The sequence below is a fragment of the Limulus polyphemus genome, unplaced genomic scaffold, assembly GCF_000517525.1.
Source record: "Limulus polyphemus unplaced genomic scaffold, Limulus_polyphemus-2.1.2 Scaffold841, whole genome shotgun sequence".
NCBI lineage: Eukaryota > Metazoa > Arthropoda > Merostomata > Xiphosura > Limulidae > Limulus > Limulus polyphemus.
The window spans coordinates 356,601-382,313 of NW_013666451.1; the positions used below are offsets into that span (position 1 = coordinate 356,601).

The 25,713-nt window shown below is 36.3% G+C and overlaps 1 protein-coding gene across 2 annotated transcripts in view; it reads right to left on the reverse strand.

The window, feature by feature from the left end:
- Positions 1–25,713, reverse strand: part of LOC106460816 (5-oxoprolinase-like) — a 356,751-nt gene that overhangs the window by 316,886 nt on the left and 14,152 nt on the right. Inside the window, exon 2 of one of the 2 annotated variants that reach the window (XM_022387614.1) lies at positions 779–967. In XM_022387614.1, coding sequence (XP_022243322.1) covers positions 779–967 — 189 coding nt within the window. Of the gene's footprint in view, positions 1–778; positions 971–25,713 lie in introns of both variants that reach the window. The other variant, XM_013920558.2, reaches the window with a different exon arrangement.

Genomic DNA, 25,713 nt, shown 5'->3' on the forward strand with positions numbered 1-25,713 from the left:
ATGACTGAAGGTTAGTGTATTCTATGAATGTGTGTAATAAAATTTAATATTATGTGTATTGATTCTTTTTACTCCTTCACCTCATACATAATATAGGGGTTGGTTCTTTAAAGACATCAACTGTAAAGTGTACAAAGCACTGAGTATTCTACATGTTACAGTCATCTAATGTTCATTTGTTATTGGCTGGTAACAACTGTTTCACCCTGTACTTAATGTTTTTAATGAAATACCAGATTTCTGTAAAAAAGTTAACTTCAAGGGGTAATGATAACATCACTTACACTAGAATTACGATTTTTGTTTTTTTAATTACTACTAGTTATTACAATTAAGTGATGACATTGTGCACTGCCCAGAAACATACAGAGTGGATTTAGGTTTAAACTGATGTTACTGATCAAATAGTTGTAGAGTTATCTCGACCAAAACAAGAAGAAGGAAGATGAACAACTTGGTGGGTTAGTCACTTTCTAGTTTGGTATCTTAGCTATGGTTTCTGGGCTTGTAGAAAAACAAATGAAAGTGAGTGGCAATCATCCTCTAAAGTAAAACTATCTGTCACTGTTGATTTTTAGTATGCATATTTGTATTATGCCTATTGAGTACCTTGGCCATCCCTATGATTGGAGCTAGCTTTGACTTTTTGATGTATACAACAACTTACGAAACAGTTACAAAAAAAAAATTCATAGATAACTTAGAATTATACAATTTATTTTACAATTTCAGCATTTGAATACCATTCTAAACACACTAATATAAAAACTGTACTTACCAAGTCAAAAATGTTTGGTCTTGCTTGATTGCCAATAAAAAGAAGGTCTTTGAAACCTGCTGTTATTGCTAAAGCCATTCTTTCACCTTTTCTTTCCAGCAAAGCATTGGTGGCTACTGTAGTTCCCATGCGAATCCATTCAATTTTGCTTGTGTCTATAGGATCTGAAGGGCAAATACTGATGCCTGTCTCCTGTAAATGTTTCAGTCTTGGTTACTGAGTGTTAAACATGGTCATTAAAAATGTGCAGCAATATCAAGTTTTTATTGCAAGATACATATTTATTAAATATTTTTGAGATTTGCTAGTTTTGCCAAAATGACTGAATACTCATTTAAGTACATATGTCTAAGAATGATATAAAACGTTTATGAAAGAGAAAATAATAGGATGTAAACAGTAGCTTAGTTGCTCAGAGTAACATTTGTAGTATGTCAAACCTATCATAAGCTTCTTCTCCTTCTAGACTAGAATGATGAATATTTCACACTTACAGGTATTTATTGCACATGTAATACACATGACAAATATATAACTGAGTTTGGAATACAGAAATTTTATTATTGGACTAGTCCCACATTATGAAGGGTTCATTCCCCTTCGGTGTTTCTGAACTTTCTTATAGAAGTTGATAAAGTATTAGTAGAGGATCAACATGACAGCTCTGATGACCAACCAAGATGTCAACATTCCAACTCAGATTAGTTGCCAAGCCAGCAGTTGGGCAGTCACTTGATTTAAAAACTAATAAATAAAATAAGGTGGTATTCCTTATTTCCTGAACTATCAAGCAGTGTTTCATAGTAGCATGTAAATACTACATCATGTGTGATAGCCACTTGTTTACATTTCAGCTAAGACATCTGATATTAGTAGTTGTAAAACCTAAAAACTTACAACTGGATTGAAAAAATTATTATTAGAATTTTTAATACTTCAAGAAGCTCAAAGGCCTATGAAATCTTTATTTTTTAGTACTTATGTGGAATTTTACAGTGAAAACTCGAAGAATGTACAAATTTAAGTAGCATTTACATACAAGTATGTGAAACTTGTAACTGTGCTGTAATAGAGTTGTGCTCTTAATCAGTATGGAAGATGAATCAGACTATGATAAATTATAGTGAAAGTCTTTGTTTCACTGAATTTCACCTGTTTTTTTTTGTTTGATATTGACTGTAGTGAGTTGATCAATCAACAGATAGTAGTATAATATGCTAATAGTTAAGCTGTTAGAATTTGTGGCTGTCTGTCTGTGTGTGATGACAAGATGAATACTACCCAAGGTTAAATAAATTCTAGCTGAAAAGTTTAGGTTCAGCTGAATTTAAGCTGGGGTTATTTATTTTGTACTCCCAATGGATAATTTAATTTATCAGTTCATTGATGATGATATGGTGACAGACATAGTAGCTAGCTGGACGATGGCTTATGTTGCCACAGTTACCATATGTAAGCCATCAAGCAGTCAATTAGATGCAATAAACACAAACAATAATCTGCAATGTTTGTTTATTTCTACATACATGGCTATACGTATGTGGTGGTGCACACTTATGACATTAAATACAAATTTGTTCATCGTTGTTGTTTCATATACGTGAATCAACTACACAAAGAAAACAATTGTCATGCAAAACATTGAATAAAAATGTAGAATTTTGTCCTGAATATGAAGGTGGTGACACAGGAAATAAAAGTTTAAATTTTCCAAAATTGAAAATGTATTTCCAATAATACTTACCTCTGCTGACACTTATAGCTATTACTCGACCTCAAGGATTTCTCCTTTGTCCATCTAAGCATTGGTCTGATTTTTTCTCACTTGCTCCAGTCTTTTATACCCCACTCAATTCCTCTTGGGAACATTTGTCTTGTGATACTCTCCACCTAAGTAAGTGTGCCCTCTAACCTGAAACTGTATATAATTCAGATAATGTTATCACTTTTTGAGACTGAAACCATTTTGTCATTGGAGGTAAGTATTATTGGAAATACATTTTCAATTTAGTAAAATGTTAACTTCCAAAACATACTTACCTCCACTGACACTTATAGCTAAAATCACACACTGAGAAGATGAAGGGGCCAGTGAGGGCATTCTCCAGGAAGAAAACATCTACGTAGATAATGGGTGTACAACATGAGATTTGAACCGAGTAGGTGAACCGCACTACACCCAAAACAGGTATGCTCTTCAACCTGAACTTAGTTCCTGTATCAAAGGTGGAATTGTACATGAGTGGTTATTACTATAGACCATCCTCAGCCAGATACAGCCGAGGTTCCACTACTGTGGGTTGGAATTAAGGCGCCTTGGTCCCTATATCTTACGTTGGTGGCTAGGGCAATTGAACTGCAAAATGACATATATATATATATATATATATTGATTCAATCTCAACCTGTAGCCATAGAGTAATGTGTTCCCAATCACTGGAATCACAATGAGAAAGTAAGCAAACCTTCTCCTCCACCTCAACAAGCCCGAAAGCCAACACCCCAGGCTCAGAATGATGGGATTGTATATGCCTTAATCAACCAAAGGAACAGAACTCATCCAATCTAGAATTATGAACAGAATTATGGGAAAGATGTGAAACATCTATGCTCAACCATGGAACCAGGATAGAACTACTCCGTGTTTGGAATAATGAGGAGCTAGAGGACCCCATTCCATGAACAATGCATTGAACCGAAATTGATCAAAAAGAAAGGCCATGCACACCCCAACTGGATAGCTGAGCATCAAAACTGAACTGGTATTATGAGTAGACTGGTGCTGCTCCAACTTATATCTGGGAACAAAAATCCAGGAACCTGGGTAGGAGGACCCCCAACTTTGCCCTCTTCACCAAGAATGGAGGAATTCACTCTAACACTATAGAGGAAAAGCCTCTGTCCATAACCCCAGTGACTGGAAACCAGATGTGGTATGGACTCCCTAGCTCCAATAGTAGAATCTGGGGAGAAATGCAAGTTCGGGTGCCTTGAGGAACAGTGCTATGGAAACATTGCAATAGATGAACCAAATTCCCTAAATTTATAAAAGCAAACTAACCCTGATTTAATCAATCCAATGATTGGCAGTATCCCCTTTAGCTTTACTCATGATAGTCCATGAGTGGCAGTCCAGCATAGTATGGTTATACTACCTGGTGGGCTCCTAGGTGGTCTTATGGAGCACCTCATTTCTACAGAGCCTGTTGCAACTAGTAGTAAGTATAGTGAAAAATTGATTGCTAGTGCAGAATGGGATTGATAAAAGTACACTTGCCTAGGCAACACTCGCCACAGAGTGGGATCCAGTGACAAAAGAGGTAAGGGACCCCTAAAAGTAGAGACAATAGGAGGAAAAAATAATACTCACCCCCTTCTTATAATCTAGCAGATGTGGTCAAAACAGTCACAGAGGTAGGCAAAAAGTATTGGGAGAATTCCACATACCAGCCCACACAATGTCTTCCAGCGGGCAATTCAATCTGGCAGCTAAAGTCATAGAAATGTGATGAATTTAATGAGATGTCACTTGCAGAAGCTTCCATGCCTGTAAATACAGTCCAGAATAAGCAATATGGATGAATCTGCAAAGCCTCCTTGTCAAGTTAGTTGAGAATAAATTGCAGGAAATTGAGGGATCCCAATGAATAAAGAGTCAATTTCTAGCACCTCCGAAAGATTTAGTGTGAGCATAACACTTCAGAGCTCTGATGGGGCATAACAAACAATCAGATTCCAAGCAGTTGTAGAGGTTAGAAATAGCCAGCAAATGAACTGGCAAGAAGGATTTATCCCTTTCCCTGGCTACCAGAATCTTAGGAAAGAAGGACTGATCACGGTACAGCAAGACATAGGAAGAGTGATAAAGATTCCTATGCACATGCAGTGCAAACAACTCTGATCTATGACATCCACATGCCAGCAGCAACAAAAAATACACTTTAAGAAAATGGTGATACATGGTACATGAGTCTAAAGGCTCAAATGGATGTCAATACAAAGCATGTAATACCACCTTAATAGCCCAGTTAAGTAACTGAAAAGGCCTTTTGGGATGAAGGATGCAAAACAATTTGAGAAGGCTGGGTAGCACTGGAGACTCAAATACCTTCCTATGTTTAGAATACCAAAAAGTAGTTGGTAATGCTGCCTTATAAAAGGTGGCACTAGATGGAGCTAGAACTGAGTCAAAATCCATATTAAAAAATGAGATATGGTGAACACATTTGAGTGAAATGGGTTCAATTTCCTCATGAGACACCATTGGCAATAAGTGTGCCATTTCCATTGATAAATGGCCATTGTGGGGCTATGGATAGATTGAGATAAGTACAAGGCATCTTTAGAAGTTAAACCCCAATGCCATGCGAAGGGCCACATAACTTTCATGCATGAAGTTTGAGCTTTGGAATGTCTGGGTGTAGAATGTCAGATCAAGGTTGCATCAATAAAGATGGCCAAATAGGAAGTGGTAGAGGTGGACACTCTTGAATATGGGGCTACCAAGAGCACTCAAGAAGAAGTGGATCATACCATAGCCAGAACTCTGGGTAACAGACGAATCAGGGGGGAAGGTATAGAGGTGCAATCCCGTCCAGTCCTGACTGAGTGTATCTATTGCCAAGGCCTAAGGATGAGGTAACAGGAACAAAAATGCCTGTAGGTGAGAGTTCCAATGAGTTGCAAATGCCTTGATCATCAGAGTCCCAAACTGAGAACAAATCCACTGGAAAACCTCGAGATGTAGTATCGATTCAGTCAGGAGAATTCGATTGGGCCGAGACAAATATGCTACTAAATTCATCAACCTCATAACACGGCAAGCCAGGGAGCTGATATGATGGGAGTGAGTGCACTAGAGAATATCCAAAGTTTGAAAACAAAAGTCCTGAGAATGCATGCTCCCTTGACAAGAAATGTAAGATATCACCGTGGAATCGTCAGAATAAACCATAATGCTTTTCTCCTTCAATAGAGCTAGACCTTGAACCATTGTCCATTAGACAGCAAGAAGTTCTAAAATATTAATGTAGAAGGAAGATTTGTCACCCTGGAATTCCTGACTTTTGTTATACACACCCCATCCCTGAAGTGAGTCATCTGTGAAGAGAAGAATCTCATGACGAGGGGGTAGTATAGGGAAACTAATTATGTTGTTGTTCTAATCCAACCATCACTCGAAATCAAAGATGTTGCTCCTGAGTAAGGAGACTTGATGATCCAGTGGATCGCAGTTCACAATCCATTGGTCATGCAGTGACCACTGAAGGGATCATGTGTGTTTGTCCCATAGGAATTAGAGATTTGAGGGATGCCCACATCTCCAAAAGAGAGAGAACCATCCATGCAGTAGCAGAAGAAGTCATTAGAAAGAGCCTGACTGCTTATTCAATAGTCTGGAGCCAGATGGGAGTCAGCTGAGCTCAACTTAATACATGTTGAAAAAGACACCCAAGATGGGCAATGTATTGAATTGGCAAGAGAATGTATTTCTTGGCTCTGTTAAGAAAGTCACCCTTGGTGGATTCTGAGAGGAGAATCTGGGTGTGTTGTTCCATCAACTGACATTGTAACCAGTCACCTATATAATTGTGTGTGCACAAGAATGAAGATGATGATAAAAAGCTTGTACAACTCTGCAGAAGACATATGGTGCAGATGCTAAGCCAAAGGCCAGAGCCCTGAACTGCAGAACCTGACCCTTGTGCACAAAACATAGATAGGGGCAGGATGACTTCCTTATGGGAATGTGGAGATACACATTAGCAACATCAAACTTGGTCATCCACAGACCTAGTGAAAAATGCCAATGCAGGTAGAGAAATGACTCCATTGTGAACCTGGGAGAAGAACCATGTCCAGAACATGGTGTAACTGCACACCCACAGACCCCACCAGCATAAGTTAGCCACCAATGGCATTGGCACTGGTCTGAGTGGAGGAACCTCAAGGATAAAAATGGAATCTATTCTGAATATCAATAGATCAAGGAGCTGAAGCCAGGGGTCAGAACATATGACGAGCAGTTGCACCATGACTTCCAGCAGGAGCCAAAGAAAGATGAGAGGCCAATGACGACAAGAAAAAGTGCAAATGGGCAACATCAATCCATGATTCCAATCCCTGTGGAATGCCTACAAGTATCAAGGGGCAAAGAAAAGGGGCCTCACATAACTCATGGATGGCAGCAGCAGGTAGATGAACTCACTCCAACAAGGTATCTCTACCCAATAAGTCCCAACAACATGCAAGCCCAGAAACAAAAGAAAGAGCAGAAGCTAACAAACTTACCAAGGTAGAAGTCAGCAAAGGACCCAATTCATCATCAAATTGATGTGGGGAATGCTGAGATGCTTCCAATGAAAGTTAGAGGGAAGATATCTCAGAACAGTTAAGAGAGTCAGACAAACCCGAGAAAATTGTAATATGTTCAAAGTGATCACACGATCCAGCCTGGAACCCCACATGTCCAAAAGTGGATCAAGTTTTTGGGAATCTAAACATACATCCTCCTGGCAGTGGTCAGCCAAAGCATGCTGTTCTGACAAACGTGCGGGACAAGGCATAGCTATCCCATCACTAAAGTGAATGGTAAACCTCCAGCATGAACAGCAATTTCAGGTAATGGAGGAAATGCTAAATAGTTGCCCTTAGACATTTCCACCATCAAGGAAGGAGTAGACTCAAAGGCAACTGAGGAAAGCCCCAAAACCTCACAAACCTGAATGACTAACCAAAAAATGGGAGCAGGAGGTGGCTGATCCAAATTGGCCTCATGAGAAGCTGACCAAGTAAATGAGGGCAGTGGAAAAAGCAAGTCCAAATTCTCACCAGAATGTCCAGGATTATCTGCAAAAACAGCCCCAGAACCCCCTGGAGAGACACCCCTAGCAACGAATATATATGTCTCCATCTCACAACAAATCAGATCACTAACAGCCTCAATGGAGAATGACTCCCCACCCCAACCATTCAGAGATGCTAGATAGCAGAGGTGGAAAAAGGGAGGTCTTCTGACTATTCTCCATGCTGGAAACAGTAACATAGGAATTCATTCCTGAAATGATGTGTCAAAAACATAACAAAGGATTGCTTTTGTAGATTTATTAAAACCTAATTGTACAGAAATTAACTAGTCAACACAAAATCACAACCAAGGAAGTTAACTACCATAGCACTTCTTAAGAGAAACCAGTGTCTAAATGCTTTGTTGAGAAAAAAAGTGATAAAATTATCTGAATGAGGTGCTTATAAACAATACCTGCATTGACATAGGTAGGGCGTATAATGAGATAAATATCACCAAGGGCAATTTAATGGGATATAAAAGACTGAAGCAAGCAAGAAAAAAATTAGACTCATGCTTAGATGGGCAAAGAAGAAACCCTGGAGGTCGAGTAATAGCTATAAGTGTCAGTGGAGGTAAGTATGTTTTGGAACTGTTGTTACTGAGTTATGCCTCATCACAGGAAAATACAGTGTACCTGATATTTTCATTGATGTTGATGGGAGGATATGTTTTGTTTTAAAAACTAGGATATTTTATAACTATTGCATTTTTCACTGGAGAGATATAACTAACAGGTCCGCTTCAACTGCATTCAGGAAAACATAATATAGTGCTACTTGATGTTTTCAGTAATTTCAGTGTAAAATGTGTTCAGTTGGGTCCAACTGAAATATGTATAAGTAGATGAAGTCACTTACAGAATAACAAACGTCAAAATATAGTATAATATAATCCTGCTATGAAGAGCATGATGAAATGACCACCCATACCAAATACCTTATCATTGTTAAACTTACATAATTATACTGCAAAAATTGAAAGAATTGCTCAATATTACTCTCCCACTGAAATGCAATATAACTGTGGTTTACAAGCTTAACATATGTCTCCTTATCCCTTGGTTAATATACAAAAGTTAAACAATTTTTGAAAATACTGGGTATCTATTCTTAATATAAAAAGTCATCAAAGGAGCCATTAGGTTACTCTTGCTCTAGTTGTTCATGGAATTAGGTCATTGATTTAAAGTACCACATGTAAAGATTGCTGTTACTTAGCACATACTGTAAAGAAAGTGACAGTGGTCTTTTCAACTAACAAACCAGGTGTTTCCCTAAGGAAACATCATTCCTTACTTTGGAGAGAGTGTGAAACAGTGTTGTAGTGGTGTTGGAATGGCATTCCATTACCTGTTTTTTTACTTAGAACACCATTCCCTCACAATTTCAAATGAATCGGACCTTACATATCTCTAACTTTGTGAAATTTTGCCCACCCCTGGAAGAAAGAAGAGAAAGAATCATTACCATTTCATCCAGGTTGTTGGCAGGTAATAAAAGTATAATGAAAGGAAAGATTGCAAAATACTAAATAAAATGTGTAGTTCTGTTAGTATTGATTACAAAGTTTCAACCAACTTATGGTCAGAGTTTATAATTCTCACCTTTTCACACTTATTTTCTGTAGTTATTATGTTGTTAGCAACTGACTTGGAAACTCGACGAAACAAAATGAATGGTACTCTCAGGACTTTTCACTATGGACCACATAATTTCAAAGTAAATCTCCTGAGAATTTCTACTTATAATTTTTTTCACATCTATTTCCTATGTTTATTTTACTGTTAGGAGTTGAAATAGAAATCTTTTGAAAATAAAGCAATGAATCGTCACTCCTGGCATTAAACTTTTTACATGACACTGTACTTTGACGCCATAAATAGCAATTTTCCAGGCTTTGAAAACACAGTGTAGGGTTTATCATCTTCTTTGTAGTACAGTGATTGTACAATATAAAATTGAGAGAAAGTATTTATGATATAGCTCTGTACAAAGTCTGATCCAATCCAATAATCTTGTTAAGTATTTGAAAATTAGTTATCCTCCCGGGGTGGTCCAGATTTAGCAATATAGGTATAAAAGCGTGTAAGAGCTTATGAGCATCCTGTTTCCTATTTTACCATACTTACACAGTAACCGATAAATGCTTAGTTTCCAATAACATAAATACAGCCCATTTTGGTTTAGCTAGTATTTTTAACTTAGCCTTCTTGCTAATCACAAACTTCCTTTTATCTAAAAAAAAAGAAATACATCGTGGCCTTAAAAATGAGTGAAAAATGTAAACAAACATAACTGCAATCATTTTTCACAAAAAAACAAAACTAACAGAAGAAACAGAAGAAAGTGCATCTTGTGCAAGTGATTGTGTGATTAGTATTAAATGCATAAAGTAATTCCACAAGCTACTTTTAGTGCCACATCAAATTTCAGTGAAATGACATTGACAGGACGACATACAACTGAATGCAAAAATGATGAACCCAAGTCTGCATAGCCTGAAGTTTGGACTGCTGACATGTGGGAAGATAAGAAAAGGTTTACACATGGCTTGTGAGTGATTCCAGAAAAATTGGATGTACAGCATGCTCTAATGTGATAAATCTAGGTCCATTCAAGTCACAAGGTGCTAGTTTTTCCAAAGAATGGAATTCAGCTTCAGTTTCTTTCAACTGCAGCATATGATTCTTCAGAGTGCAATGGAACAACAACTTCAAACTATTGTGGATCATTTAAATTAATCTGAAGTAGAAGCTACCTGCAAAAGTTTTAGAACTGCATATTATATTTCCAAAAATGACAAACCTTATTGTGACCATTTTGATCTGTTGAAGTTGCAAGAATTAAATGGCACAGAAATTCCACAAGGTTTGCATTTGAGATTTAGTGCTACTAATATAATTGACCATGCTACACAAGAAATTAGATCAAGAGTCTGCAAGCACATCCTTGAAATAAAAGGAAAAATAGCTATTCTGATAGATGAGTCCACCATTCTTAGTATCAAAACTACTTTGACAGTCTATTTAAAATATGAAACGGATAAGTCAAATGATCCACATTAAATTTTTTTGGATTTGGTAAAAATTGCCTAATCAAATTGCAAAAACAATAAGCGAACACTTACTAACTTGTCTCAATGTGCATGGGTTTGATCATAATTATCCCCAGAACAATCTTGTTGCTTTTACCAGTGATGGCACCAGCATAATGCTAGGGGAAAAAAATCTGGTGTGGCTCAATGGATGTTGCAGAAATACCCTAATATTATGGTATGGCATTGCTTAAATCATCGTTTGGAATTGACAGTTGAAGATGTAAGTTCCGAAGCACCTTTTCATTCATTTATGGACAAACTATACTATTTCTATAGTCAATCTCCTATGAAGCAAAGAGAAATTCAACAGTGTGCAGCAAAGCTTGATGAATAGATGAAAAAAAATTGGACGTGTGTTGGGTACTAGATAAGTTGCAAGTTCATTCAGAACTGTTTTAGCTGATTGGAAAGACTATATGTCTCTGTGTTATCATTTGGAGTCTGTTAACAGTGACATTGATAAAAATCGATCAAAATTTGACCAATGCACTTTCATGGGGCTTTATAAACAATTTCTTCTTGATCTGGCACTTATGCACAATGTATTATTCAAACTATCTCTTCTTTCCAAAGACTTACAGGAAAAGGATATTACTATAGTTTATGCAAATAAGTTAAATCGTCACAGCATACAATTTTTGAAGCAATGAAGTAATGCAAGGGTAAAAAGGTCTTAGAAAAAAAGAATGCCATTAAGGAAATGAAGTTTGCATCAATAACACTGACAGATAACAAGATTGTTTCAATCAATTATGGTGAATTTTTAACCAGTATCATAAACAACATGACACAATGGTTATTCACACTAACTTATTCTCATAAACCAACTGGATCATGGCCAGGCACATCTAATTCCATTCCAAACATAATTTCTGAGCAAAGTACCTTAGAAGTCAACAAGAGATAAATCCAGGCTTTGGAGAAAAGGAAATAAAGTCCCTTTGCAAACATTTCAGATTGTTATTTTCATAAACAATCATAGCATACAGAGACTTTCTAGATAACTGTGGGTGCCATGTTCCATCAGATCTGAATCCTTTAATTGGGTGTTCAAAAGTCATCCATGCAGTTCTTCCAAATGTGAATGAAACTTTAGAAGCATGAACCTTATCATTATGGCAACAAGGTCTAGGCTGTTAATCAACCACGTGACAAATCTCATGTTCATTAAACTTCACGGCCCTCCAATTCAAAACAGGAAACCAAACAGTTATGTATACAAATGGCTTAGGTGTCATCATTCAGCAATTGGTACACAAACACAATTAGCCAAGTCAAAGGAACTCACTGTGGACCAAATTTGGAAGTTCTGTTAATAAGTTGTCCAGTAATTCAAAAGTTCAAGGTAACACAATTTTTTATTGTAACATTTTCAAATGTAATTTCAATTACAATTTAAAGCTAATACTTCTGAAATATGTTTTTATGTATAGCTGATGTAAAAAATGTTAATATTAGTAACACTTCCAAAACTTCAAATAGATCATAAGAAAAGATAAAGCCTGGACATACTGTCCTACTCAAATAAGGATGTCATGTTAAGTTTAAACTTTACCAAGAGCAAACCAGTAGCCAATACATCTTGTCACTGTAGTACAATAACACACACTCTCCCAGCTAATGGGCAGAACTTTCCTGGTCTGCCCATGATGCCTGTGCCACAGCCAATGTCAATAATACCTCCACCCAGATGTCATTTAGGAAGGAGAACCAAATTGTTTGCTTTAAGTGTGGGCAATAGGACCACTTCAAAATGAACTTCCCATACCTTACCATGCATCAAAACAGATGAAATTACCAGTATCAATCAACTACACAGCATATGCAGAAAGATCAACAGGGAACTGTAGCTGTTGCTATCTCTACTCTGGTAAACTAACACAGTATAAGTCAGGATTGTCCACCAAATTGGAGTAGTATAGTAGGCAGTTAGTGCCATAAGGTTTGGTGGTCAGCTAAAAATATTTTCAAGAATAAATGGGGCTTGCCATTATTTGTGAAGATACAAATATGATAAAGTACTCATGTTATACAAGAGCTTCCAGAACACTGGTTGATTCTGCCTTATATAAGACACTCTGAGTTAAGCCCCCACTTCTGCCAGTCAACATTGACTTTCTTCTGGTAAATGATGATAGACTGAATGTGATTGGAGATGCAAGACTCTATATTTAGATAAAGTCAGCTAAAGAACAAGAGTAGTCATCTCCGACTTGGGGTCTGACATTGGTATCCTAGGAATGGATACACCACAGAAATAATCCATTAGATTTTGCCTGTTCAACAGATGAACTCCACAGGAAAGTCCCTCAATGAGACCAGAATGGGCTCAGAAACAGTGGATTGCATGAACATTTGTTACTGCAAAACTCATCATATCTACGTGTACATAAGCTGTTCAGTGGTTTACTACAAGCAAGGTCAAATGCACTAGTGCTGAGTAAGACAGTTATAGAGCCAATGAAAGAAAAAAAGCACCATTTCTTGTCCATAAAGTTGACAGAATTAGCTCAAATAGCTCAAAGGAGAATAAAGTCCCATTGATGTTATGTAATTATGGAGGATCAGCTACCAAGCTTCCCACTGGAATGGTCAATGGCACAGCAGGCAAAATGGAACTGTCTATTGTTGCTTTTGTCATGCCACATCTGAAAGGAAGTAGTAAGTTGTCAACAAATCTGAGGTCACTGGTTAAAGATTGTGCAAGCAGTCTTGATTCCACACAGCAGAAGAAGCTAAGTGACTTGTTGGTTGTCTATGCTGATATACTTGTGTGACCAAATGGCCAAGTGAATCTAACAGAAGTAACTCATCATCACATAGTCAAGTGATGCACATCTGATTAAATAAGTGTTGCATAGGCAGCCCTGGAGCAGTAGGGACGTAGCTAGCACCTAAATACGCTGGATGTTAAAAAACAGAATTATACAGCATTAAGAATGCATGGGCATCACTAGTAGGAAGAAGGATGCATGAAGATTCTGTACTGATTTCATATGAGCAAACATGGAGACCTGCATCAGTGCCTTTCCACTTCCTTGAACAGGTGAATGTCTGATGCAATGGAAAGCACCTTCTGTTTCAATAACTTAGACGTGGTATCAAGATACTGGTACATTAAGCTACATAATGAGAGTATGGCTAAAACTGCTTTTATAACTCAAAATGGTTTGTACAAATTTCATATATCTGGCTGTGTAAAACTCCTACTTTAGAACAGTTAATGGAGCATACACTAAAAAAGCTGCAATGGGAAAGGTGCCTGATCTATTTCTTGGAGTTTGGCCACACATTTGAAAACTTGAGAACAGTATTTCAGAGGTTAATACTGACAGTTTTAAGATTTAACACATTTGCGACATAAGGGATTTCTCTAATTATGCAATAGAAACAAAAAACCTCATTGTGAACTCTGCCTCAGATACAGCTAATTTTATGGCTTTATGTTATGTTTTATGGCAGAATGACTGCATTGGGAACTTTCTCTTGAGTGCACCACTGGTGGTACACGACATCCTGTATTTACCTATTTAAGCTTTGGCTGTCATGTGCTACTGGTGATGCACACTATGATTTAAGTAATGATAATCAAATGATCATAATATTTTTTGTTTCAGCCCAATCTTGTCACTTTGTCAGAAGAATTATGAATATTTTACAATTTTATGGGCATAAAAAAGGGACATCAGATAAAATAATCCCCACTGTGGATGATAATAGTTCTATTCTTATTATATTACAGTCTTCATAACAGTTTTCTTATTTATGGAAGTCTCAATTAGTGTTTTTTTGCTTCAATTATTCATAATGAAAAATCTAATGCCAATCTCTAGATGTAATTTTAAAATAAAAAGTAATTTAATCATGGAAATTTGTTTTATTTCAGTTGTCCTTTCAACATGGCATTCATGTTCCACCAGTGGTACATGATGGAAGGCATGGCTTTATCATAGCTCACAACATCCAACAGAAAACAATGTCGTGAACGTGTTAAACCAGGAAAGAGTGTACCCATGTTCACAAAGGTGGAATTTCTCATTCATATTATGAGAAAAGATGGAATTTATATTTATCCTGCAACCATACCCATATTATGGTACTAGCCTCAACTTGTGACCAACAAGAAGACCACAGTTACTTTGGTTTTGTATCATTTACTGACATTTTGTGGCTAACTTCTCCATAATTGCAGCACCATTATTTGTTTTCACTAAAGCTGATGCACATTTTTGATGGACAAGAGGAATGTGACCACGAATTCCTACCTCAAAAGCAAACTTTATTGAAAGTTCCAGTGCTGGCATATACACAACATGACTGTGAGTTTTACTTGGATACTGATGTCAATAAAGCCAGTTATTCCAAAGTGACATCAATCCACACAGCAGTAGATTCCATAAGTGACTATACAGCTCATTTAACACTTTAGGAGCTCTGGGAAGAGCAAATATATAGGACCTGGATAGTGTGATTCTCCTTGCCATGCAAAAAGGTAAAGTGCGGCCAGCACATACTGGGGAACACAGCATGGATGGCCATATTTTGTGGCACTTGTGTGAGCAGTTATGAGCACAGGAAGGTGTGTTGTACAGTTGCTATCAAACAACGAGAGATGGTTCTGAATCTTTGTTGCAGCTAGTGGCCCCCAGGGCTCTGAGGCAGGAAGTTATTTATACTTTGCATAATGCATGGACTTTAAGCCATCAAAATGCTATATGCACTTGCAAATGCTAACATGTGATGACAGTTTTACTAACTGCATTCAGGTCATGAAGTTAAGCAGTGATTTCAATACTGAACAGTTTGCACTGCCCTGAAGAAAATCTGGTATAGACATGGTAAACTTCAGCAAAGAATTGTTCGTTTTACTTTATAGTGTGGTCCTTTTCTGGAAATTGAAAAAGGTAATTGGTATATGCCAAACATTATCGATTACTTCACTAAGTTGGCCAAAGTTTACCCACTTGTTGATTTTTCAGTACAACCCATAGTAGATGTGGTGGAATAGCACTGGATAACCTGATACAACACCCCTAAAAATATTCCATCAGATCTGGGAGTGAATTTCAAATGTTAGCTACTTTCTGAGTTGTGTACAGTGTTGATTATGATGAAGATGCACACTTCAGTCTGATAGTGCGGCAAAAAAGTAAAACAAGTTATCAGGTGGATATTTGCAAAGTTTGTTAAGCCTGGGCAATCTGACTTGGACAAACACTTGCCTTACATCATGATGATGTACCACAAAACATAAAAGAGATTGCTAAACATACTCATGTTCAGTCAGAAAATGTTTCTCCCTGTCAATGTTATGTACAGTCCTCCCAATACAGCAGATGTGCCACAGTGTCTGCAAGAATACACTGAGTGGTTAAAATCTGCTTATCATAAAGTTAGAATGGTTTATTTATCTACATATTAATGGCTCCAAATGGGCATTGTGGCCCTTACTTTCAAAGCTATTGAGCATAGTTTTATGAAAAGATTACACTGGGATATCTGGTGGTACCTGCTCAAACGTCACACAGTTTCAATGGCTGGTGTTAGTAGATATTAAGATTATCAATATCATCAATTTGTACAACTGAGAATGACTGTTAGAAGTTCAAAAACTTAGCTGAAGGACATTATGGTCTTTGCTTTCTCAGCTATTTTCCAAAACAAAATTTTATCTGACATTCTGTGAAAAACCACCCAAATAGCAATGGAAGTTTGGCAAAGCAGACCACATGAAGCTACAGTACATCTAAAGTGTATATAATTCTTCTATGTGCAGTGATGAAGTAGTCTTTTTTTTTCTCAGCAGAAAATGTAGGAGAGATTGTTAGGGACATAAGTGTAATGGTCTTTGTTTCACTGGATTTATCTACATTTATTTTTCTGTGATATCAACTAAAGTGAGCAGACAGATGGTAGTACAATATCTTGCTAGCTTGACTTCTTGTGCTAGCAGCCATCTGGGCCAGTAAATGTGTTTTTATAGTGGACTCTTGTATTTAGCCTAAGTTAGTCAGTGTGTATATTGAAATATATATATAAAGTGGTGATAGCATGAATATTAATACTGGCCGATAGAATTTTAGCTGAAAAGTCTTAGTTTTGCTTAATTTTGTCACTGATTACACATGCCTGCGAAGTTAAACTTCATAAAAGTTGTTTTGGTTGTAATAATGGATTTTCCATAATTCAGCTATGCATATTTTGAAAATAATATTAATTTTTTCTATCACGTAAAAATTTTTTACAAATTGGGAAGAAAAACTTACTTAGATCAAATTATTATTATTTTGTTTACCACAATAAACATTTATTATTATTATTATGTTTGTTAAAAAAAATACAAACAAACTAATGAAAAGGGAAAAACTGATGTCAAATGAATATGCATCCTCATTCCTCCTGATTTTTTTGTGAAATCTACCTCTTTTAGTCTCAAAATTACATGTTGTGGTCTTTCTTTTATGTATTGCATTATGATGTTTTGTGAAAATTCTGTGTATGATGGAGAAAAATGGATATCATTTTTGGATTCAGCATTCAGGAATTACTCAGGCCTATGTTATTTATTTTGTAATGCTCATAAAACACGTTGAATTGAATGGCTCATAGATGGCATAGTAGCTCTCAAAGTATAATTAATGGATGTGGCTCGAATAGGTTACCATGATAATGGAATATGTGGTCAGTACATCTATAGATACCAAATGCATTGGGGATATCCTATCTATCAAAATCCAAATGCCGATGTCAATCTAGTCAGCCATCATGGAAAATCATAAACAAAATCAATCAAGTAAGGGTACAAAGGTGAATGCTTACACCCACAATGTCTCAGGTTCTACTGCCTTTCACTGTCTATAGCCAGTTGTAGGAATGCAGTTACCCTTAAATTTCTTAAAGTAGAAATTAACTGAAATGAAGCCACCCTAATATTTCTACTAATTAAACTCCCAACCTTCACCCTTACAAAAATATATTAAACAGAACTATAAAAAATTGAATAGAACTATAAAATATTAAATAGAACTATAAAATATTCAATAGAACTATACATTCTACCTTAAAAGTTCTTATATAGCTCCAACTCCCAACCTCCTCCCTTTCTCCTGAAGATTTATTCAAGTATAACACAGGAATGCCGAGACAAGCCCAGCTACTTGAAGTTAGTCTTTCCGTCCCAGTTATACCAAATAAAATTCCTTGAAAAACTGCTATTAGCTATTTAGAAATTGAAGTAACTAACTCCCTCTTTATTACATATATTTATATAAAATATTTTCCTTAACTGATAGTTTAGTTTCTAAAATATTTTTGTGTTTATTAAAAAATAAAGTAAGGTATTTCTTTAATTGCCTGTCTTTATAGAAGTTATCTTTCAGTTTATTTTTAATAATAAAACATTATCCATAAAACAATTATAGATATTACAGACTATTAAGAACCATTTTAGGTGAGATATAATAATATCTTTTAACATGATACATGGAATAATACTATTAAGTGTGGGTAGACCAAGAATGGGAAAATTAAATTATCTTCTTTTATCAAAAATAGTCAACTACACTGTACCTTCTATAAAAATAGTGTCCAAATCTAAATAATTAGCATGGACCTCATTATTATTATTATTACTTCTTTCTATTGTAAGTTATGTTGACATATTAAGTTTGGTGTAAAATTCATATTATTTATAGATATTAAATCATTTATGTAATGAAAAGTGCAAATGTATAAATTAGTGTACTTCATAAATGAGTTTTCATAAAAGAACAGATACAGGTTGGCCATATTTGAACAGAAGTTCATTCCCATTGGAATACCCACCGTTTGCTTATATACTTGTTCATTAAAAACAATATAACTGTTATAAATACAGAAATGGAGTATATTTTTACATTGAATTCTACTAAGTTTAAATTTGGGTATAGTTACTTCATTATTTATAAAGTTATCAAACAAATCATTGAAAACCCTGATTAAATCTTTTAGGTCTATTTCAGTATACAATATAGTAAAATCATATGTAAAAATAGAACTGGCAGTTTCTGAAGAATTATCTAAACATTCCAAAACTGGAATGTTATTTTTAATAATCCAAAAATATTATTCTGGTTATTTGAAGACTGTGTTTTAATTACTTCAAACAAGAGATCTAGAATATTGTTAAGTACTATGAAAACAGATTTAATGACTGTATTTAAAGAATTAGTAATAAATCTGAATTTCACAGGAATTTTATGCAATTTTGGAATTGCATATAAAAATGGTAAATTCGTAAAAGAATAATCTGTATGGATATTCCATTTTTTAATAGCCTTCTTTAAAGTACTTTTAGTAAATGTACTGGTAGTATTAATTTCATTAAGTAAAATTTGTGCATATAATTTTTTACACACAAAACCAAAATTACAGCCAGCATTATCAATTGGGGTAATAACAAATCGTTTTCAAATTTATTTTTAAAGAGACTGATAGAAATATCTAATTTATATTGAGATAAGTTTAAGGTTCTTAATCGATTTTTTATGGAATTAATAAAATTTAATTTCCATTCAAAAAAGAAACATGGCGGGAAAACAGGATTGTTTATTTATTTTAAGAATATAATGATCAATATTTTTTCTAGGTCTTTTAAGATTTCACATGTTTTTGTGCATTTTAAAATTCTATATTTAGCACCTTTCTTTAATGTTGATTGTAATTCTTTATCTTTGACAACTTCTAAATTTCCTGTAACTATAAGATTATGAAAGATATCTTTAAAAACACTATTATTACAGTTACAAGGTAAGTTGTCCACTTCTATTTTATTACATTCTTCAATGAATTTTTTTATAATTAAAGAGAAGAGGTCCAATAGGTTTATTATATTTAAAACTGACTATCAGTTTGAACAAATTTTTTGGGAAAAATATCTTCTTGAATATGTGTATGGATCAGAAAAGATAAATATAAATTGTCATAAACTTTATGTTTAAAATCAATTACTATATAAATTTTCTCTTTTTTCTTTACTGAAGGGAGTATAGGTATACAATTACATTTTAACCTAAATTCAATTATATCTATAATTAAGTCTTTAACATGGATATTTTTAATCTCAAAGTTTAACAAATATTTTGACAGATATTTAAGTTTTATAATTGTTAATTCAATTACTTGTTATATTATAAATTTCACCAGATTGACAGATCTGTCAAATACAGAAACTAAATTTTTACAAAAACTTTCAAAATCAATCCATTTCTTTCTGTTTTTACCTTTACCCCTATTCTTATTTTGTTTATTTCTACAAATATACATTTGAAATAAATTTTAAATCTTCACTTATGACTTCAGCAGTTATATTTTGAAAGTCCTGAGTTAATCCATAAGGGTAAAGAGTTTTTTCACAATATGATATTCTTCTCTTTCTTTTAAGAAATCTGTATTGTTGATTTTTTCTAATATAGCAATTTTTACATTATGAATTGAATGTTTATTAAATTGATATATTTCTATCGATTGAGGAAAAACCCTTATTACTTTGCGATCTATGTAAGTTAATCCTTAGATGTCAAGGATTAGTTGTTTGTCCTACATATTTAAGTTCACATATACCACAAGTTAATAAATAAATTATACTATCTACTTTACACAGTGGTACATTTTGTCATACATTTTAAAAATCCATGGCTGCCAGACAGATTAAAAATCTGGAAATTTTGCAAGTACATTTTTTATATGTTGATGTAGTATATATAAGGGTAACATAATATTCCTAAAATAGGAAATAAGTAAAAAGGGTGATAAAACAACCTGGACCATCAATAATGAAATATTCAATTCATTATTGTTTTATAATGCTGATTTAATTGCCTATTAACAATTAATGTAATCAATAGTTTGTGAGCTATTGATATATGAGAATATGTGTGTGGTGTTGCATAAGTGTATGAGCATTATGTAAAGTTACTTTTTAAGACTTTGAGATATGAAGTTAACTGTTATTGCTGGCCTGTCAAGCAATATTTGAAGATATAATGTACCTGATACTTTTATTTATGCTGGTGCAAGATATTTTAGCTTTGACACTGAAATATTCAACAGGTAGTGAATTTTAATGAGAGATGAAAGTAATGGATAGATGCATGATTTGCTTTCAGAAAAACACAGTTCAATCTGTTGTATTACAAGCTGTAGCAAGTAATATTTTTACTGGATTGAAATGAAATGTTCATGAGTAGGTGAAATTATTTGCAAAATGTGAAATTCACAAACAGTAACTTAAATCCTATCAAAAATTAGTGCAATTGGCATTCTACTTGGTTATGATTTAATATCTTTAATCATGCAGTATGAAGTATTTTAAGACTCACATTATTTTACTGAATATTTGTTAACATTATTCCAGTACAAGGTGTTGTTGAAATGCATGAAAGTGAAGAGTGTGTGTACAGACAAAGATAAGAAGTAATAATCATGCAGTATACCTTTGTTGTTGCTTTTAACTGTACTAATCTTGTATTTGAAAAGGAGTCTGAAAGGAAACAAGATATTGGTGTAAGTGAATTTCCCTGGTCACAAGTTATAATTTTCCTATACAGAAAATGTATTTCTGATAGGTACTTACCACCTCTCACAAGATTAGCAATTCTCATTCAGTGCTGCCCTCTATATGTGAACTTTTCTTTATTCATGTCACAAGCCTTGCACTCCCTTCTTGTTGGAATTGTCATATTCCAACATGTCTCAGATGTAAATCATCATGTGTCATCTCTTAACCAATAGCATCATGACATGCTCACGTGATGCATGTGACACCATCTATACTTCTCTACCAAACTTTCACTTGAAAGTTTGACAGAAGGCATAACCACCAGAGAAGTGGGGAGGAAGTATGGAAAGTGTGAGCAGAGTGAAATACCTATCGAAAATACATTTTCAGTATAGGAAAATTATAACTTCCGATACAGTACTTACCTCTTTTCACAAGATTAGCTAGAATCCTACACTGAAAAAGAGGAGGGACCAGTGCAAGAGAACAAAAGCAGTGCCCCCAAAAGTGTCTAAAGGATACCCCTGACCTTAAGATATATAGATCAGAAGAGGGTAACTACACCACATTTGAGCCAGGTATACTCTTCATCCTTGTGTACTGTGTGTCATGTACAAGGGTAGAAATTGTGAGATGTAGAGTGGCTTGAGCACGTCAGAGCATACTTGGTAAGTCAACTACATCCAAAACTTCCTCACCAGAACAATCCCACATACTACCATTATGACTAAAGACACAGATGGAACAATTGAGGGAGGAAAATAGACAACCTGTATTCATGGGAGGACTTATGTTGATTGGTTCACCCTAAAACAAAACCTAGATTTAGGGAACCAACTTTCACATGAAGGTAGGATGAGATCTCCCAATCAAAGGTGTGAAATGCAATTGCAACAGCCCAACTCCAGTATATACATAAAATCAGGAGGCCATTGAGGTGACAGCTCAACTCCAGTGTTTGTGTAAAGCGGATAACCACATCAGCTTGTAAGGCAATGACTCAACTTCCTTGGTTGTGTAAATAGTTTCAGGAGGCCATGTCAAGCAGGAAGACGACAACTCAACTCCAGTGTTTGTGTAAATGTTAGTAGGAGGTCACATCATGTATGAAGGTGATGGCTCAACTCCAGTGGTTGCATAAATGCTAGTTGGAGGCCATATCATCCAGTAAGGAAATGGCTCAACTCCAGTGTGGTTGTGTAAACATGATCAGAAGGCCATGTTAAACAGCAAGGCAATGGCTCAACTCCTCTGGAAGCCACATCGCATCTACACCAGCAGAACACCACCGCTCTACTTTCAACTGAATGGTTTGAATTTTTTACATGTGGAACTGGAAGTAATAAGGACTCCCATACTCCACTCAAGGAAAGATGGGTGACAATGCAATAGAGAGCTTGGAGGAGCGTCATCACTGGATACAGTGATATGTGTGACCACAAAACCCTATTTTTAAAAGCAGACCATTCCTGGTTATTCACTTGAAGCATGGCAGGGATGGGCAGCAATCACCTTCTGCTTTACCCATGTAGTCCATATTTTGACTTGCACTCTCCATGGCTTTGTATGCTCACCGTAGAGATGGGGTGTTCCACAAGATCACTTGACGGCATCTTACCTCGCGATATGTTGCTTCATAAACATGTCCATTCCAGACCATACCACCCGGCTGACAGTGCATATTTAGAGTTAAAGAATACCTGGTCTCGGCACCACTCAACACAGAGCAGGATTCATGAAAAAAAAGGGAGAGAAAAAGCCCCTGAAAAAAAAAAGAAAATGAAGAAAACTTACCATTTAAAGTTGCATTGAAGTATGGAGTATGGCCACAGGTGGTATAAAAAACCCTGATACAGAAGAAAGCATGATATGATGAAGATAGTGAGAGAGGAACACACTGGGAGTGTAGAATCTCCTCCATCAGACGATAACGACATAAAGCGAGAGAAAAAAGTGATAGGTCTGATCTGATGGTAGGAAACATGGAACAATGTTAAGAAAGGAAAAAGGCAGGGAAGAGTAGGCCAAACGAACCAAAAGAAGGACCCAACTCGTAAGGGTAGAAAGGGAAAGTTCACAAAGCTAGGAGGATTGCCAGGAGATAAAAAAATGGTTGTGCACACCCCAAAAAGTAGCAGTATGCACGATATAACAATGAAGGGACCTGACTGGACACAGAAGTCTATCCGGATCTGGTATAGGGTAAAGATGGGAAATAGAAGAAAAGAATGAACAACCCCCCCAAGCTGCCAAGGTCTTAGGGAAAAAGGAATGATCAGGATAAAGGAGAATATAGGTAGGGTGATAAATGGTACATGAAACATCAATGGCAAACAAATCAAACCATTGACGGCTGCAAGCCAAGAGAAGAAGGAAGGAAGTTTTAAGGGCCAGATTAAATAAGGAGCATGAGGAAAGCAATTCAAATGGAGGTAAAGAGAGGGCATGGAGGACTACATTAATGTCCCAATCTGGATGGGCAGGATGCCTGGGCAGTCTACAAATCTTGAAAGAACACATGAGCACCATAAGAACAGGATAAAGGAAAATCCTATGGTATCAGGAAAAATGCAAGGTATGGGATAAGACTGTCCATTATCTGGAAAGTGAGGAGACCAAAGACCCATAATCGAAAAGGCAAGTTAGAAATTCCAACACACAAGCCACAGAAGGCTTGTCAGCAGAAAATCCCCTGTTAGCAGACCAACAGTGGAAGATTTTCCTCTTACATTGGTATACTTCAATGGAAAATGGCTGTAAGGAACAAGCTGACAAGGAGGCAACTCGATGTGTGAAACTGAATTGTCTTGCCAATGACCAGACAAAAGCCAAGCATGAAGATGGAGGATCAGAAGATTGGGATGTACAACATGGGATCAAGGTTGACAAAGAAAGGAGGGAGAGAGTGGAAGAGGTACAGGTGGTGACAGGAGCAAATGTTGTAACTGGGGAACCAAGGTTGCACTGGTCAAAAGGGTGCAATCAGGAAGACTCAGCAACGAGTGGAATGGATCAAAGAACTCAAATGATGAAGCAATCGGATTGGACGGTACACATAAAGGTATTGTGTGACCAATCCTGGCTGAAAGCATTGACCACCAAAGCCTGAGGATGTGGTACAAGTGACCAAAAGAGGGGCAACTTGGTACTGAGGCCCATGGAAAAAGCATCCAATTGGGGAGAACCCCAATGATGGCAAAGGTCTCTGAAATCGAGAAGATCTAATGCCCATTCTGTTGGATAGATCTGGTCTGGACACAAAAGATGATCTGTGATGAGATTGAAAGTACCCGGGATATGACATGCGATAAGACAAATATGTACATGAGCCCAATATAAGAGATCCAACATCCGAAAACAGTGGTCTCTGGACTAGGTGCCTCTTTGGTGGTTGATATGTGCCACCACAGTGGAGTTGTCCAAATGAACCATCACCAGACAATGACAGCCAAGAAGAAGGAAGTGATGTAAAGCCCAATGTACCGCTAAAAGTTCGAGAACATGGATATGCAAGGCAGTTTCATCCACAGACCAATGGCCTGAAACTTCCTGTTAATTGATCTATGCTCCCCAAACTTGAATGGATGCATCCATGAAAAAATGTAGATCTGGACACATTGGAGGAAGTGTCACACCCATCAATGTAAGAATTTTGTCCAGCCACCAGTGTAGATCATCTCTCAGGGAAGGAGGAAGGGAGATGGGGGAGGAAGGAGAATCCCGAGGATTTTTCCATATTTCTTAAAGTGCCCATTGCTGGGATCTCATGTGGACATGACTGAGAGGGACCAGTGCAGTCATGGAGAACCACATCCCCAAAAGTGACCAAGCTGAGAAGGCATAGCGAACTAAAAGTTTCATGGGCCAAAGACATAAAGGAGAAGGCAAAGCTTGACTGAGATTGGTGTCGAAAAATACCTCCAGATGGATGAGATACTGAGTGGGTTAAAGGAACGAATTCTCCAATTTGATCAACTAGCCCACACTAGCTGCCACAGAAAGGAGTTGGTAGATATGATTGGCCAACTCCTGTTCAGAATGAGCCAGGAGTCAGTCATGCATGTAATAATGAAATCGCATCCTCAGAGCATGAAGATGACAAGCAAATGCCTGGACTATGTGATAAAATACATAAGGAGCTGATGTAAGTCCGAAGAGCCCAAAATTGGTAAACCACCCTGAGATGGATAAACCAAAGATAAGGTCGAGACTGGACCTGGCTATCAGGATGTGGAGGTAACCATTGGAGAAATCTACTTTCACCACTTAAAATCCTGGTGAAAACGCCCTTCTCAGGGTGAGAAAAAATTTCATGGTTAACTTGGGGAGTGTGATGAAGCAGTTGAGGTGAGATAAATCGATAATCAGCAGCCAATCTTCGGTTTTCTTGGGGACCATGAAAAGATGGAAAGAAAAACCCCTGGAAAGTTGCTGGGCTGGTTTGATAGCCTG